Consider the following 18,757-nt stretch of genomic DNA (forward strand, 5'->3'; position numbering starts at 1 on the left):
AGCAGAAAAAGAAAAGGGAAGCCAGCTTGGCAGGTCACATTTGGATGAGTCACTTTGCATGCTCTGGTATCAGGAAGCTTGACAAACTGTTGTGGACCGATACATGGCACGTGGAATGTTCTAGATTAACATGCAGGCCAACACGCAACAGAATCAGCCGGCTTTGTCAGAATCTACAGATCAGACACACACGCCCGCTCCCTCCGCACCTTTTCCGTGGGGCAGATGGGAAACTTACCATTTATTGGCACTTTTAAGAAGATACATATCAGGAGAAAAGAGGAGAAAAAGGAAACAGGGCATAAGCAAATTATACTGTGTGAATCATGACAGGTAGTTTTTATTTTGTACTTTAATGTTACAGTTAAGTTTCCTGTTCTTAGGTGGTCAGAGGGCAATGCCCCTTCTTTCCCATCATGTTAGGATGGAGGTGTTAAAAGCACTCAATAAAATGAGGTTAAAATCATATCATAATTGCTTTTCATTCCCCCTGAACCAAGTAATGACTAAATAGGTCTTATTTGTATTCAGGACATTTTCTCATTTAAATTTCTTCAACAAGTCAACCAAATTGTATGACAAAATTAATGTCAAAATTTGGTCAAACAAGCCTAAAGAGGCTATATTTTAACAGAAAGACTACTAGTAAATTGGGTTAATGAACTGCGGAAAGTGTAGCTATTAAAAATGCCTTATGCAGGAAAGTGCTATTAGATTAAGAATTCCACATTCTACAGGTTAACTCATTAGAATGCTGAATCCCTTTAGCTGTTTTATTGCTGAGGCTGTGTATTGTCAAAATAGAATGCTAGAGCCGCTTGAAATGAAACTGTTATCTTGAATTTGATGGCAGGAATGAAGAACTGAAACAGAGAAGTAAGGCTATATTCAATTTTTAAGAAAATTATTATGGTATTTATCAAGAGGGAATTCAGCTGTGGTTATTTGTCTGTTTTACTGAGAAGTTCAGCTCCAAAGAAAATTAAGTTCAAGGGCATTGAGGCCTCGCTGCTGGCTGCATTGCAAAGCACCAGGGATGCATGGCATGGAAGGTGGCAGACACGTGTGTAGCTATGTCGCTGCTGCTGAAATGGCACCTGGTTCACTACAAGGCGGCTGAAGACACAAAGACAAAATAAAAAAGGGTGGGAAGTTGATTTTATGAGTTCTTTTCTCATTTGAATATGCTTTGAAATATAGCAAGTCATATGTTCCCATCTTATGAAAACAGTCACAGATAAACCTGGAAATTTGCACAAGCCAAATTTGCACAAGACTGGTTTGCTGGCAAATGCCATGCTTACGAACTGGGGTGCAGGGTCCCTGCTGACGTACTGAACCTGTTGAGCTTTTTAGCTGCTCCAGCAGGAAGTGCTGTTCTTTTTACTCAAATAAATGGAATGTTAATTAGTTTCCCCTCTGTGCCTCTCTCCTTCTCTCAGTTTTGTATCTTTTGGGATGAATTTAATTAATGTGCCCTCCATTGCAGACTGACCCTTGAAACTTCCCTAAATTATTTGGGCATTTTGCTTGGGTACACCAGCTATGTAGCAATTCTCTGATCCCAGTGCTTGATGTTCTTGGAAACTTTGAATCCACACAGCTAAAACAACTTCCACTGCTGTATGTAATCACTTCCGACCTCATCATGACATCTTGGCCCCAGTATGGATGTGTCTTCGAAGCATTTAAAAACTACCAATTCCACCTAAGAAGGAATGCTATAGTGTATGTGTGTGTGTATCTCCAAGAGGGAATAAGCTTCTTGTGTAATATCTGTTATGAAATTGGGTCACCTATATTATTAGAAATGCTTGATTCCACAAAAATTAGTGATTAATAAATTTCCTCTGACTTCTTAAAAAGGAATAGGTAACTGATAAAATAGATAATCTGTCATTGATATCATATATTTATCTGATAAAAAAAAATTACCCACTAACATTTTTTAAATTAAAAATTTGTACCTAAGAGGAAATCAGAAACATAGCTTCTCACTAACATTTCTGATGGTTTTCTATGAATTGAAAAATACATCTATAATGGATTATGTTGAATTTTCAAAAAACAACTGAAAATTCCTGAGGGAAGGCTATATTTCTGAGAGGGGGGTTCTATTCCCTTTTTTTGGGGGGGGGCAAGAAAATGAGGTAAAGGCATCTTAAACTTAAGCATTAGGGCTGAGTTCCATTACATGTAAGAATAAAAGGTAAGGGGGTGGTGAGCAGGTGTAGCGCAGTGGTTGAGCACCTGTTTTGCATGTACGAGGTCCTGGGTTCAATCCCTAGTACCTCCCAACAACCAAAAAAGATGGGTGGGGAGGGTGTAGGGATTTAATTGCATCGAACTCTGAGTCACAACAAGACATTCCTTCTCATCCTGCAGTAAATTATAATCAGTACTATCTCTCCCAGAGTGCCTTGGTAGATAACCAGCTTCTTTCCTTTTCATGGTTTCATACGACCACCTCACTAATCTTATGAGAGCTACATTTGCACCCAAGCATGGGTAAGGAATATAGTTTCCAATCATGGCCATTGTTATGCTGGTAAAGATAGAAGTTCTCTCTGTAGAACTACGATAACAGTTATTTATCAATCTGACTGACTTATTTTTCACCAGGTGCATCATGTTTGCTACTTCAATCGTCTATTCAGGTAATTCAGTAAAGAAGCTGCACCAACTTTAAACGACGCCATTAGTGTTCATAATAACAAAGCAGTGACTTAAAAAAAAAAGATACCTGCTTAATAAGCTTATCTTAATCCTGCTGTGGAACCCGAACACTGGCTTGCATTTGAAAATGCCATGCTTCAGCCCTCCCCGCTCACAGCTCTCCAAGGTCACCAGAGAACTGGGGAATGAATGGCACAGCACACAAAGAAATCGCAAATCTTTGTCTATCAAAAGATGCTGCAAATGTCATTTGCATGGAGATTACATTGTTCGGGTGCCTAAGATTAGCTTGTCCCCCTCACTTATGAAAAGAATAAAAACGCAGCTTTCTCTTTCCCTTACAGCTGGTATTAAAAGGGGGGACTTTAGTGCGCTTTGCTAGACAGTCCTCAAAATGATGCAGATTCAAAAATTCTGTTTCATGTCCGTTCTTCAACTTCGGACTGAGTTCATCTTTTCCTCAGGCAACAAATTTACTTAAGCCCAGATAATACCATCAGGGAAAAAAATAATCTATACAAAAACTCTTAACAACTTAGAGAAAAGAGAAGCACAGGTGGGAAAATATTACATTGCAAAGATACAGACCCTTGTAAAGAGAATTAGGTAGAAAACAACTGAGGATGCAACTCCTGCTACAATGAATTGTTATATACCTTGAAGTCGTTTTTGTTGTGCTCCTTTTCGGTAAGGTTAGTAGTAGAAAGAGAACACAAGCCGTGAAGCATTCTGGTTATTTGTGTGTCTTGAATGCAATAGCAGCTCATGCTTATTTTGTTATCATTAGCCAGGTAATGCCATTTCTCTTTGCCCTTCTTGTAGTGGACAAATGGGATTTTTTTCCCTTTAACCTCTTGCTGGGAACATGTCATCCTTTAAATGCATTCCACCCCAATAAGCTAACATTTTATTTCATTTCTAGTGACATCTGACACATAGTAAACCATGTGATTATAACGTGCCATCTAGTCATTTTGCTGTTCAAAGCATCAGTTTTCTGGACATCCCACCATGGGGCAGACACTACGGAAGGTCCATTGGGTTGCATAGCTCCAAGATGGGGTGGGGTCAAAGCTCCAGTTGGATAATTTTTCTGCATAATATTTGGCATAATCAGAAAAAAAAAAAGCTATTTTTAAATTGTAGTTTATGAGTGCTTAGCAATAAGTGAAAATAAAGAGAAGTTATTTTCACTTTTGTGCCTATCACATTGGGCAGAATTCTGCTCTTAGAAGTTCACAGCTGAGTGTGAACACACATTGTGTATTTTTTCCCATGTGATCAGACCTAACTTTAAATATTGAACACAGAAGGGAGAATATGGGAACAGAGATTGTTCATTTGAACTCTGGCTTCATTCCCAGCATACATGCAGCAAACCCTTCTTATTAATGGATACCGGTTTAGAAAAAGTCTTTATTATCGACCCTGTGAAGGCCTCTCCCTGCCCCCCTCCACCCACATCCTGCTAACTATCATTGCAGTCCTCTACAGCCTGGCCACTGACTTTTTAAATTACTCCTGCAATAAACTGCGATAAAGGGAAATGTTCTCACCTAAAATTGCAGTTGGCACAAATGGATCTGTCATACATCATAAGCAGGTCAATGCAGAAAAAAAGTAAAAAGAGAGAGAACAGTAAATGATTGATAAAAGCCCCCCCAATTTTCCCATAGAAAGCCATAGAAAGCACTGGGGTTACAACACATATTAAGCATATGAAGCATATTAGGTCCCTAAAGCATCACGGAAGGCAATGCAAACACGGATCCATTCTGACTGCTGAGGGGTTATGAAGAGAGGAGAGATGGTAAAATCTGTTACCTGGGTAATAGGAATTGGGTACTGAGGTGCTCAGTGTATTCGTTTTCATTGTAAAGGACGATGGTGAAGACACAGCTGTAAATAAAAGGAAGGCTAGTCAGCAGCTGTAGAGAGGCATTTCTTTGGAAATCTGACACTTCATATGATAGGAGTATAGATGGTTGGTAAGAAGAAATGTCAGAGACTTACAGAAGTCCACAAGGTAAATATTACTCCTCCTTGTACCTGGGTAGTTCCTTGTACTTTAAAGGACAAGCACCCTTTTATCACTGAAAGACTTTTCTTAACCCACAAATGAAGAAAAAGCAAATGTACCAACACAACCACAGCTGCCATTTTGAACAGAAAATTCACTGGATTTCTGTTTTGACTGCCAGCCTTGGTTTGTGGAATTCTACTATCATGTCGAGCTGATTTTTTACAACTGAAAGTATGTCTGTAGGTCTGTGCTTGGCTTTTGGAGAATATTCTGAATATCCAAGTTATAAAGAAATAGTGAGTATGCTATTATCATAAATCCATAAAGGCAGTGCACTGATAATTTTGTGATTTGGCTGCACTTTTCCTGCATATAGATTATCAATATCCCTGGGTTTGCCCCAATGATTTGTATCTGCTATTTGAATTAAAAACAAAAACACTTTTCTGGCACTTTTTCAGTGATCCTTGAGGAAATATGCTGGAACGTTCTTTCTCCTTTCATACTTTCTCATCTACTTCTCAACAAGTACGTGATAAAGTTTCAATCTGGATAACAGACCATCTACTGGGAAGAAGTCAAATTCTTCCTTTAAGAGACCAAATCTTTCAGGAGTTTCTTTTTTTTTTTCTTTTTAATTAATTTCTCCCCCCCAGTTGTCTTCTCACTGTGTCCACTTGCTGTGTATTCTTCTGTGACTGCTTCTATCCTTATCAGTGGCACCAGGAATCTCTGTCTCTTTTTGTTGTGTCATCTTGTTATGTCAGCTCTCCGTGTGTGCAGCACCATTCCTGGGCAGGCTGTACTTTCTTTTGCACTGGATGGCTCTCCTTATGGGGCGCACTCCTTGCGCGTGAGGTTCCCCTACACGGGGGACACCCCTGCGTGGCAGGGCACTCCTTGCATGCATCAGCACTGCACATGGGCCAGCTCCACATGGGTCAAGGAGGCCTGAGGTTTGAACCACAGACCTCTCATGTGGTAGGTGGACGCTCTATCCATTGGGCCAAGTCCAGTTCCCTCAGTAGTTTCTTAACATCTCCCTTCATATTTCAGATATTCAGAGAACTTTCCACAATGCTTTGATCTGGTTTATGAAAAATAAAGGTTATGATCCACGTATGCTAGATTTAAGATTCAAATTGCATGCCTACATTTTGCTCTACTCACCTTTACATCCTTATAAAATGCTTATTTTTCTTGGAAATATTCCCCTGAAACACTTAAGATTTATGTATCACATCTTCCCTTCCTCCCTGTTATGAAGTGGGAAAGCTGATCTCAACCAATTTATCTTACTCCATTGAAAATGGATATTTCTATTTTTAAAGTAGTCTGTCAAATCTCTTCAACTTCTTAAGTGTTTTAAAAACACTTTAATTTCATTAAAGTGTATAGAGAAATGATTTGAATGTGTTCAAGTGCTGAAGTTGGTTAAACTTATGTCTGAATAATCTTAGCTCCTCCAACAGTTATGTGATTTATTTGATGCTAAGTTCTTGATTAGGACAGTAATTCCCCATTGACACCATGGTATTGATGAGAAGAACTACCAAACCCTTCTGGTTTTGTCTGGCATGTTCATTTGCATAATAGGCTAATTTATTTTAGGTCTCCTGTTCAGTTCTCTTTGGACAGTGTCTTTACCTGTGCGTATATTTTAAAAGCATTTACGTACTCGGTTTGGTATTGATCGTCAAATGGGTTGCAGCTATTCAATAAACAATTGGTCATAGAATTAGTAAATGACAGAGCAAGGACCAGAATCTGGGCTACCTGTCATTTATAAGGTATTTTTTTCCTGAAATAGAGAAGTATCATATTTAAATTGGATGTTTATAGTCAACTTCCAGGAAATAGAGAGTTGCCGATGAAAACAAGAACAAAGAACTAAGAACCTACAAAACACGCCTGAGTTAGTGAGAACAATGCCTCTGCAGACATTTTTATGAGGTTGATAAAAATGTGCAAAGCAGATACAAGTTAGCTAGGCTTATTTTTACCTTTTTGTTAAAGTAAGATAGTCTAAAAATATTTTTACTTTCTAGTGCAGAAATCAAACCCGTTCCCACTATACATACCTATGTTTGCTCCTTTTCATAAATGCTTTGATGGACTGATGCTTCTCAACTTTCATAAACATGCTCATGCTTAGTTGCAAATTCTCCAATCTCATTTTCTCACTCTCTCATTTGTAAAAGCAACTCACCTCCAAATTTTTAGTGCTTTCTCCTAACTCTAAAAGATCTTAAACATATTCATGCTTGTGACAGATTTTGAGCTGCCAGCCTAGTTTTTAGTGGACACGTTTCCCTGCAGTGGCTCTCCCCAAGTACGGCTCTCTTATTTTAAATACATTCAGAGAATATTATGACAGCGTTTTCCCATTAGGGTCACTCCCAGTGGATGAGATTCGATGAGACCTCTGCATTGCTCAAAGAGTAGGAGGAAAAGGGAAGCTTACGCCTGTGTTTTCATGACAGACTATTGATGGGAAGCCGGCACTAACTTCTGAAGCAGTCCTCTTTGCATGAGCATTTCTGGACTTCTGCAGATACATTCAGTTTTTTTTTTTTTCTACAAGTCACTGCCAAATTAAATTTCTTGTCCAGAGGCAAATATCCCCTGTTGTTCAAACTTCAAAGGCCTGGAAACTACTCATGTGGATTTCTGTTCTTTGGGAAGGTCATTCCGAGTAAATGTATTCGTGAGAAATTTTACCATGAAATAGAAAGCCTGGAACATTAATGGGTTGTCCTGGAAAGTGAGAACATACACCCGCGTGGGCCCTTTCATGGGACATTCATTGTGAAATATCACTGCCTGCTCCACGAATTCAAACCTTGGATAATGTGGGTGAAAGGACTTCTCCAAGTCCACCCCGTAACAAATGCACCATAAGTGGCTTTATTTTGGTAGTTAAATGTATTATCTATTTTGTTAAATGAAAAATATAATATCTGACACAAAAAAACAGAGATTTTTGTATGAAAAAATGGGAAGCAATATCATCAGCTTCTATCCCTTCCACTAATGTGATGACATGAAAGGGCCAAAAACATTGACGACGACAGGTGTTGTTCCTGTCCCTCTTGCATCAAAGTGGGGCCTGGTTCCATCGCTCCGGTCGGGTCTGGTGTGCATGGAGAATAAAGGGAAGTAGCTTCTCCAGGAAGGGCAATGTTGGACAACTGCAGCTGGCATAACAGCAAAAGAAGACGAGACCCTACAGAGACTTGCTGTGTGTAGGAGGAACACCAGGAACAGAGAAGGCAAGTGCCATGATTTCAGCGAGTAGGAGTCGACTGCCAGCTCCCAGCTCCGGAGACCGAGGTGCAGAATCAAAACAGGGCTGAGCAGATGGCCGGCGCCAAGCACACGCTGTCTGAGCTGATGAGTGTGTCATCTTCTCCAAAGAGAGTCCATCTCTGGGTCCACGCTTTTAGCTCCTGGAAATGATGCTGTTCAGCCTCACAGTCTCGAGGCCCCTGGCCTTGGAGCTTCTTTTGGTAGTGGCAATGGCTGCACTTGGACTTCCTGGCCTTGCTGGCCAGCAGTGTGATTATGCAGCCAGGAGTAGGCAGCCGTGCATGGGTGTGGATTCCCCAAGGGTAAATTAACCCCTGACCTTGGACCCAGCCAGACTGTGACCCACAGAGCTGGAAACACACCCTGGAACTCACTCTGAGAAGATCATCAGGGACAAAGCTCTTGTCCTTTTCGCACTCTATTGAATCAAGCTCATTGCTAGTTTCCTAAGAGAATGCCTTCTACCTGGATCACAGGTGGTAGTATGGGAAGGCAGTAGTTGAGCTTGGTTTACCCACCTGGTGTGAAATGTAAGACTTGTGAAATTGAAATGCAGTCTGTTTTATTACTTGTCATGAATAGCCCTATAATCAAGGCAGAACCTGTCGGCTAAACAAATAAACAATGAACTTGTTACAGCCACTTAGTGAACTGTTTTATAACGGGCTTCCCTTGTGCATTTCTACACCTGGCTAGCTTACACGTGGGAGCTAACCAACAAAAAGGATGATGAGAAGCAGGTGCCTTCCTCTTCAAGGGGAAAGAAACCTTCCTGAACCTGCAGAGATGTCACTATGGTTTCCTGTGCATTCTGATGTGGTCCCACCACATTTTTTTTTTTAAGATTTATTCATTTTATTTATTTCTCTCCCCTCCCCCTCCTCCACCCTAGTTGTCTGTTCTCTGTGTTTATTTGCTGTGTCTTCTTCTTCGTCCGTTTCTGTTGTTGTCAGTGGCAAGGGAATCTGTGTTTCTTTTTGTTGCGTCATCTTGTGTCACCTCTCCGTGTGTGCAGCACCATTCCTGGGCAGGCTGCACTTTCTTTCACGCTGGGCGGCTCTCCTTACGGGGTGCACTCCTTGCGCGTGGGGCTCCCCTACGCAGGGGACACCCCTGCATGGCAGGGCACTCCTTGTGCCCATCAGCACTGCACATGGGCCAGCTCCACACGGGTCAAGGAGGCCCAGGGTTTGAACCGCGAACCTTCCATGTGGTAGACGGACGCCCTAACCACTGGGCCAAGTCCGCCACCCCCATCACATTTTAACAGCATTTTTGCTAAGCAACTATGGGACCTACGGAAGTTTCAGCATTGTTCAAATGAGTGGCAAAAATCAACATGGCCTAAGAATTATTCATGGAGTATTTTTTTTTCTTTTTTTAAAGCCCCAGTCCCATGGAGAAAGCTGGAAAACCAGAGAGTCTTGTTAAAAGCCAAGAAAGCGACACACTCACAGCGCCCGTTGAGGTTGTGGGTGTCCATGAAGGAGAAGGCTTCGTCGCAGTTGGTGCCCTGCTCCGCATAGCTCTTCTCCATGGAGTTGACCATGACTGTCATCTCCTGCCGGGTGCTGCTCGTCGTCTCCTTCCGCTTCTTGGCCAGTTTCCTTGGAACAAAAAGTTCAGTTAGATCACAGTGCATGGGGACGTAGGAAAAAAGCTTGGGCACACTTATTAACCAATGTTCATGAACCACTTCTACTGAATGAATCATCTTCGTTTGTGCATTCATTTAACGTACCTTTTTATCTCAGGTGCTCGGCCAGATCTCTGAGACCCAGAGATGAAACGCATTTGCTGCCCGTCCTCCAGATAACCGCAGTGATATTAGGAATCACGGTATAACACCCAACTTCATGTTTCTCCACTATACACTAAATTAAAATGCCCAATGATCCCAGTACAACACAATCATATTCTGCTTGCTGATATGGTCCTAAAGTTTTTATTCACTTTTTACCCAATTATTTTCTACATTGCCATACTTGGCATCAAACAGACGATCCCTCTAGTACATATTTGCCAAACCAAACAAAGAATTCTGGTGGATCTAAAAAGTATGTTGTCAAACTAAAGAATAAACCTAGGCAAGGAGTTAAGAAGGGGTCGTTGATGTATGAGCAGGCAGGTGAACAACTGGGACACAGAGCCTCAAAAGGACAGAGCTCTTGGAGGAGTTGGAGGGACATATATTCTCAGAAGTTTATGATTCTAGACCAGATTCCAAATGGACTCAAATGGGTCCCCAACCAGGTTTGTTAACCCCCACTGAGCAGAATGGGAAAAAAAAAAAAATCACATTACTGGCTTCCCTGGAAAGTTCATCAGAGAGACAAGTTCCCATTGCTCCCTCCCTCTTTAGAGAAGGTTGCAATAAGGCCTAGGAAGGCTGGAAGATGTTTGATTCTTTTGGAGACACAGTTTAATCCTGAGCTCTGGATCCTGCTCACTGGCCACTAATAGCTCATACGCTAAAGTTATAGGCACCTGAACAGAGTCAAAACAGCCTAAGGGAAACGGACATATACGTAAAGAGATAAAACAGATTTTTACAGGTCTTACCACAGAGGTAGGAGGAAGTTGCTTTTATGGGCCCAAGATGGAGGAGAATAGGATTAGAGATCTTTAAGGAGAAAGTATGCCACAATACCCAAAATACTATGTCCTAAAATATTCTAATTCTGGCCAAGCATGTAGCTGACTTAAAAAAAAATAACAGCTCTTTGTAGTAAATCATCTTGACTCTGATTGACCTAGGACACTGAAGAATTTAAAATGAGCCACATAATCAAAATCCTTACCGTATTAGGGGATTGCAAGTGCAATGTAAGGCATTTACAACATTAGACCATATGGGTAATTTTTATTATCATTTCCAAATGCATCATAATCCAAATGTTTTCTTGCCTGTAGTTATAACAATCTTTGAATCTCATACTTTGAAGGCAGAGGGGGTTCATTAATAAGTTGCCCTTTCTACTAAGAGTTGCTGAAAACAGACATGCATTAAAACAGAAAAATGAAAATCGCCTATAACTTCTACAGCCATGTGAAAGTTATAAAGTTTTTGCAAAGTAAGAGAGGGTGGGTGCTTGGGGCACAAGCACTGCTCTCTAGCTAGCAGGCAGATCACAGATTGCTTTCTACGGAGTTCCTTTTTTTTCTGGACAGCGATGCCAGTCTGAGAACCAGTTAGGGCTCTCAACAGGTGTTCCAGGTGTACCAAGCTTGATCTCCAGGGCTTTGCTGACAATAATACATTTTCTCTCTATTTCCGAATCTGTCAGCTCATTGGAAAAAAAAATTTCTTAGGTCAAGTCTCCCCAGGAACACTAAAGTGGCAGTCTGAGATAATTAGCTCCAAAATTCAGGCAAAGGGCCCACTATTTGCGTGGATTTCTTTTGTTTGCTTTGAACTGATTAATGCAGATAATTGCCTCAATATTCTCTTTTGTTCTGTCCACGAAGAGGTGCAAAGTCAATGGCACTAGACTTTCCTTTTTTGCCTTTTCTGGCTTGTATTCCTGTAATCATAAAAGTTTGCACGTGACAGCTAATGTGCATTCTGCAGTGTTGGTGGCACTGGGCAGGGGTGGGGATGTGTGCCCCGATAACAGTTAAACTTGTACTGGAAAAGATCTTTCTTTTTCCTAATCCTCCATCTGTGAGAACTCATGTCAGTGATATCAAGCTAAGTACTTCACCTGTAAGCACAAAAGCACTCTGTGAAGGACAGGGGTGGACCTGCTCAAACCAGAGTACCAGTCGTAGACCACAGCTTTACTCCCACGTCCATTAAGCTTGTAATTTATGCCCCTGGTCATCCTGCAAAACCCATTTGCAATGTCTTCAGCAAGCTTTCCTGCCTTAATCTTATGCTTGCTCTCATCAGACATTACAAACACAAATGTCTCACCAGGCAGGCAACGTGAGAGAGGGAAGCAGGTACAAGGCAATAGGGAGAGGTGGAGACTGGAGAACTGGGCAGGAAACATCATCAGCTCCAGCAGACTAAGTCCCCAGATTTAGCAAGTTTCTGGAGAAATCAGACTGCCAAATTTTATGTGAATTCTTCTAATTTTGAAGTATGGTTGAATCATTCAGATTTAAAGATAAAAGATTGAGAGCTCAAAAGAAGCACTGCTGCTTTCCATTCAGATCAGTCCTTAGAAACTCAATTTTATTGGAGAGGAAATGAACGTATTTATGTTGGTGCTTTGTAAGAATTATCTCATGCAGTCTAAGAAACCTTGTAAGCTTGTTATTCTTACTTCCTATTTGGGACTCAAGAGAAGTTAAGTAACTTGTCCAAATGACAGAGCTGGGGTTGGACCCTAGAGCTCTCTGATCCCAAAGATCTTCATTCGAGAACAATGCACTGTCTCTAATAAATAAGTATGTTGTTAATTTACATTTTCTTACAAGTTCCATTACAATTTTCATCATGTTGCTTTCAAGTATGAATAGTTTATACCACATAACCAAATATAATGCTTTTCAAAAGTAGGGTTCTTTTGCTAACATCTAGCTGGTGCTTTACCCAGAGCACGTGGTAGTCAATATGCTTAATTAAATGAACAATTACCATACCCAAGCATTAGTGAGGAAAGTTTTCTACAACTCCCCTGGAAAAGGAGCTTATTTAACTGTGGATGTTTTGAGTCACTGTTTGGATTTTCATTTGTTCTTGTTTAAGCTCAAATGCTCTAGACCATAATGACAAATGGACAAGGAAGGTTAGATTTAGGATTGGCCTCTGAATGAGTGTGGATAAATTGGCATTCACCAGGACTTTTTCTTTTGGGATTCTTATTTCAGATCTGTGTTTTGTTTCAAGTGAAAACTTTGAAAACTCACAGGAAAATGTGAAGAATTTATTGAAATAAAGTTTTCTATGCAGAGAAAATGCCTAAAATAGAAACAATTTTCTATGCAATCTTAAGACCCAAGTAAATTTATTTTCCATTTTGATTTTTAACAAATGGCTTGCCTGAAATCTTATTTAATCTCTGATCTCCAAATTCAATTGGTATGAATCTCAAAGGCCTTTAGTAATAGCAATAATTTGAAAAAAGGTCCTGCTGACATATAAAAATGGAGGATAAAATATTAGAGGGAGAAAAAAATACTCCCAGCCCCCAAATTCCAAACTAGAATAAAAGTGGGAAAGGAAAAAAATGTGGGATGACTTCAAATCCAAGGGGTGGTCTTGCATGATTATTATATTCCAGTATTGCTTTCATATTTCTTTTCTGGGTAGAAAGAAAATAAATATGAGATGGGAGTGAGGAAAATGGAAGAAAAATTCTTGCCAAGTTATTATCTACATAACAGAGAAGAATCACTCTGGTAAAGAATGAAGTGAAAAGTGAACTATCATCAACGTGTCCCACGAAAAGCGTCAGGAGACCAAAGTTCCATGGTAGAAGGAAAGCAGAAAGAACGCCTTCTCTTATTTTCCTCCCAGAAATTGAATGGAGAGGGGCAGGAAGGAGGGGCATATTTGCCACAGGTATCACCTGGACTTAAGAGGAACGGATTTGAGGGGCAGCTTCTGTGTGTACGCTCCTCTTGTTCCTGTCTTTGTGGCGCTCAAACTACTTGACATCTTCCATCAGGAGCTTGACTGGCCTGATCCTCCCTACTGGGACCTCGCATGTTGAGTTCTGCAAACAGACAGTGACTCAGAAAAGGCTTATTAGCATTGACATTAGGTCACGTGTTACCATAGAAAGGGTGTCGTCAATTTTAAAATAACCTGTTATTTTAAATACTACAGCAGGGTGGCAAAACTAATGGAATTCTAAATTGTACATAGACGTAAGAATGAAAGGGCAAATGGCTTCTACAATTAAGTGTGTGCTTAGACTTAATTAAGGAAGGGCTGGGGCAGGAGCGGGAACAAAGAAGTACTTAATTTTTTTCACAGTAGGGATGAAATAGATATGGGTTGAGTGAAACAATGCATATATTACACCAAATTGCCAAGATCCCGCTAAATAAACTTAAATGAATAAGGGGCTATCACCTTAGAGCTAGACGTATGAGCATTAGTAGATAACACTGTTTTTTTTAAAAGATTTATATTTATTTCTCTCCCCCTCCCTGCCCTTCCCCCCTCCCCAGCTGTCTGCTCTCTGTGTCCATTCGCTGATAACACTGTTTTTAAAGGTACAATTTTAAGGGAAAAAGCCCAGTGGTATGACAATTATTTCAACGCAAAAATTTAGCACTGTAACAGTTGACAGAAAGACCAGTAGGAGCATAATAATTTCAAAAACGTGTGTGGCACTGAGGATGGGGCAGGTCTTGAAGGAGGCACTGCATTTTCATTAACTCTTTTAAATCTTGCAACAGCCCTGTGAGGAAATTGTACTATTATCTCTGTTTTAGAGAGAAGGAGACTGAGCAGCATATGTAAGTGTGCTGCCCAAGGCCACATGGCTAGAGAACTTTCCACCTCTGGCATTGTTTTCCTACATTTAGATATAATCATCTCTCAGCAAACTTTATTGGTTGCTGAAGTCCAGACATGGAACGTAAAGGTTAGTTTACTTTGGCAGCTGTGACTGATAGCTGTTGCTCTTCTAATAGCTCTGTGTCTTATCCCTTAAGAAGTCCACTCAATCTATCTGTTACAGACACGATAGTAGGGAGACAGCCATCACCAACTCAGGTGCTTCCTTGGCTAGTGAACAGGCATGCGTTTAATCACAAAGAACATGGTTTAATTTTAAGACAAATCAGGATTTTGCTCTTTGTGGGGCCTCTGCTTCAGAGTTTCCCTCTGGACTATGTGATAAGACAAGAGGGACATGGTTGGTATGGCTACCAGGAAGACGGGGCAGGGGAGACAATGGCATTTATCTTCCTACCCTGCCAACTGAGAGGTGGGCACAGATTCTGCTAACATATCTCTGGAGGCAATAGCTTTGTTTCAGGTGACCTCAGTTGTGAGGATCATGTGTGTGACAGTGTGAATTTTGTGAATTCCAGAACAGATTGTTTTTGAACTAATCCATTCCTGTGAGTGTGAGACCCTTGATTGCATTAGATTCAGTTAAAGAACCTTGGTTAGATCATTTGGTTAGCTCGCCTTAGGGTGTCTGATTGGATTATATCAGTGAGGCATGATCCAGATTGGGTCTCCACTCCTTGCTGGAGCTTTTATAAACTGGGAACACACATAGAGAAAGTAGAGACACAGAAAAAAAGAGAGCCACCACCATCTTTACCCTGCCATGTGAGAGAGAGGACTCTACAGCTGCAGAAAAAGAGAAGCCCTGAGAAGCTTGAGGAGATGAGGCCCAGGGAGAGATGCCTGATTGCTCACAGCTGAGCTCGAGGAGAAAGTAGAGAGAGACTGGGAAGTCCTGCCATCTTGCTTCCCCATTTGGCAGGATGCCAGGATCACCAGTAGTTGCCTTTGGTGAGTAAGTATCTCTGATGGTGCCTTGATTTGAATGTTTCATGGCTTTAGAACAGTAAGGTTTTACCCTAACACATTTCCCAATATAAAAGCCAATCCATTTCTGGTACTTTGTATTGGCAGCCCTGTAGTAAACCAAAACAGTGTGGAGTGGAGTGCTTTGTTACCAAGTTAAGGAGTCTGCATATGAGCACGTGCTGGGGTAAATGATAAAAAGAACCAAGTGGAATTGTGAGGCAATGACTGCAAGCATCTCTCTATTCACATGTGTACACACACCACCAGGTGTGTTTCCTGTGAAAGAGGCAAAAATAATAGGCTCATAGTACACAAAAATTAAATAATAATGTAGTCATTGTCTCTCAAACTTACACATTGACAATGAAAAACTTTGACATTTGGCTTTCCTTTAAACAAGTTGAAATGACCTATTTTATAATCTAGGATAATCTCAAAATCATGACACAAATTTTTCATAGAACTCTTAGTCACCATGACTGAAGTTACATATATAGGGGGGTTATGATAAATATGTTATTCATTGTAACAAAAGTCATGGACTACATGATAAGTCAACATGTGAAACCAAAGCTAGCTTCAAATCTTCATATGTTAGAACTGATTTTTATTTTTGATATTTGAAAAATTAAGAAAAGAGCGTGTTATTTTTTTTTTGGGGGGGACACCAGTATACAATGCCTTATAACCATAGTGGGTTGATTGAGTCAAAGGAAACCCTTCTTCATCCTTGAATTCAAAGGAATCTCTGACTCGTGAGCCTTATCCTTCTATGGTTGGGGAGCTTTGGTTTTAATTCTCAGCCAACAAGCACTTTACTCTGCTTCTAGGAGAATGTCACATGTCATCTCCAAAAGCACAGAGTATTTGCCTGTTTTGGTTTTTTTTTTCATCCCCTCCTCTCCACCAGTTCCTGGCAGTAGTAGGCACACAACGAATATTTATTGAATACAAGACTGTTTCTATTATTCAAAGGTCTGATTAACCAGAATATCTTCCTTGCTGATCATAAAAAAAAAAAATTATGATGAATGTAATTTTGAGTGTATGTGTGTGTGATAGAGAGAGAGACAGACAGTCAGACACTGACTCAGAAGGTCCTGGGGCAGTGCTTGGTGATGACACACGCATGTGTCTCCACCTTAATCCCGTGGTCTGCCACTTTGCGATTTGTTGAAAGAATTAAAAAGATCATGGCAGGTAGAAAAGAGATGTTTTATCTTGGAATTAATTCTATGCAGTGAAGAGGAATTTAGAAAACAAACAACTTTCTTTGTAACTTAATTTAACATTATTCATGCAACAACCTGGCAGGAAAAGCCTTTGGGTCCATTCCCCCAAAGCATTTGATCTTCACACTCTTTACCTAGCAGCTTGACCACCTCCTCACTTCCTCACTTTACACCTCTCCCACCCAGGAGGAACTCCTCTGTGAGCCCCATTTTGCCCGCCTTCTCTGCCTGTTCCTGTGCCCTTGGGTTAAGCTCTCCTCTGTTCACTGTCTCGTGTTTCATCCAGGGATCCCCTGGACCGACGCAGCAGCCAGCCCCAATCAATGCACAGACATCCTGCTCTTCAGGAGCTCCCCACAGAATGACCCCTCCGGACAAAACGTCCTCCATCCGGGGATGACACATGGCTCACATGTGAGCCTAATGTGATTCTCCCATGCAGCTGAAGACTCTTTAAACACTAAAAAAATTCAGCAGCAAAAATACTAGATGCAGGATCTGTCATCCTGAGTAATATTTTGTTTAGCTCTATTTCTCACATCAGGACAATATGAATCCAAAGGGACTAGAACTAGAGACGGCCCAGGATATATAAAACGGGCGCGATCCACGATAGCACTAAGCGGGCATAAAGTGATGTGAGAGCAGTTCCCGCACACGGTCATCTCAAGGTGCTGAATTCTGCGAGTGCACATTACCTCAAAATGCAATTGGCGAAATGTCACTCTGCAGCTTAAATTGGTATACTGTGGACCCTCTATCAGGCTATCAATATAAGTGGGAAAGAGAGGAATTTTGAATGTACGTCATTTGGGAATCGGTTTGTTAAGCTCACTAAAAACATCTTGGAATGCCTGTCTAATAAGAGCAGGGCAAGCAAGTGGGGTCGGCACATAGGAAAATAGGAATCAATTTCTGTTTCCTATTCTGCAGCTTTGGTATCCTAACGCGACCAGTGAGGTTATCAGAGAATCCAGGTGATACTTTGAATGGGCAGAACTCACTATCCAAAGCCCTCATAAAATTGAATGTATGAAAATTGAAATAGATGAAAACACATGAAAATTGGGGAGAAAATCATTCTGTTCCAAGTTGAAAATATAGCTGCTGGTTAATTTATGAAAGCAAATACAACCCATTTCTCAAGGGGCTCTAGAAACTGATATTGAATGCAGTGACTAAAAGAGATTGCTCTAGAAGTGCTAACTTTAATCCAGGGAGGGATGTCCCTCTCTGTGTGGAGTCAGATCTCATTCACTAGGCTGAACAAAGCCCCCCAGAGATGTACACCTCCTAATCCCTGAGCTGGAGACTATATATTATGTTATGCTTTATACCAAGAGGGAAATAAAGTTCCAGATGGAATGGAGGTAGCTCATCAGTTGACCTTAAGAAACAGAGAGTATACTGATGACCCATATACTGATGGAAAAGGAGAGTATACTCATGGCCCAATCTAATCACATGACGTCTTGAAAGGCGGAAGAAGGGTAAGTTAGCGAGATGCATGGTGAGAAGGACTCAACCATTGCTAGCCTGAAGACAGAGGATGGGGCCACAAGCCAAGGAATGCAAGTTCCTAGGAGCTAAAAAAGGCAATGAAATGTATTCTCCCCTTGAGCCTCCAGAAGCAAACAACTCTGCAGAACCCCCAATTTTAGCCCAATAAGATCCCATGACAGACTTCTAACCTATACAACTATAAGATAATATATTGGCATTGTTTTACGTTGCTAAGTATATGATGATTTGTTATGGCAGCAAGAGAAAATGAAAATATTGCACAAAAACAAACCATGTCCAGATTTTTATCAATTATATCATAGATGTGTCCCATGGTCAACAAACTGACAATTTCTCTCTCCAAAACACCTCTTATCAACCATACTTCCCAACAGACCCTTTTTACATACTGATTAAACCGAAACAACTCTCCCTCTACTGTTAAAATACCTTTTTCCCCTTGGAAAAGTATAAAAGTCACACTTTAATAATCTTTACAACTGATTCTGAATTTGCAAGTTTCTCACAGATAAAATGTTTAAAGCAAATTTAGTTTATTTTAGTGCT

The 18,757-nt window shown here is 40.7% G+C and overlaps 1 protein-coding gene across 4 annotated transcripts in view; it reads right to left on the reverse strand.

Moving 5' to 3' along the window:
• Positions 1 to 18,757, reverse strand: part of PTPRM (protein tyrosine phosphatase receptor type M) — an 805,217-nt gene that overhangs the window by 152,854 nt on the left and 633,606 nt on the right. For all 4 annotated transcript variants that reach the window (XM_058277381.2, XM_058277380.2, XM_058277379.2 and 1 more), the window contains 2 exons: positions 9,464 to 9,615; positions 4,501 to 4,575 (listed from right to left, as the gene is read on the reverse strand). In XM_058277381.2, the coding sequence (XP_058133364.1) occupies positions 4,501 to 4,575; positions 9,464 to 9,615 (227 nt within the window). The remainder of the gene's footprint in view (positions 1 to 4,500; positions 4,576 to 9,463; positions 9,616 to 18,757) is intronic.

The sequence above is a fragment of the Dasypus novemcinctus genome, chromosome 16, assembly GCF_030445035.2.
Source record: "Dasypus novemcinctus isolate mDasNov1 chromosome 16, mDasNov1.1.hap2, whole genome shotgun sequence".
Classification (NCBI taxonomy): Eukaryota; Metazoa; Chordata; class Mammalia; order Cingulata; family Dasypodidae; genus Dasypus; species Dasypus novemcinctus.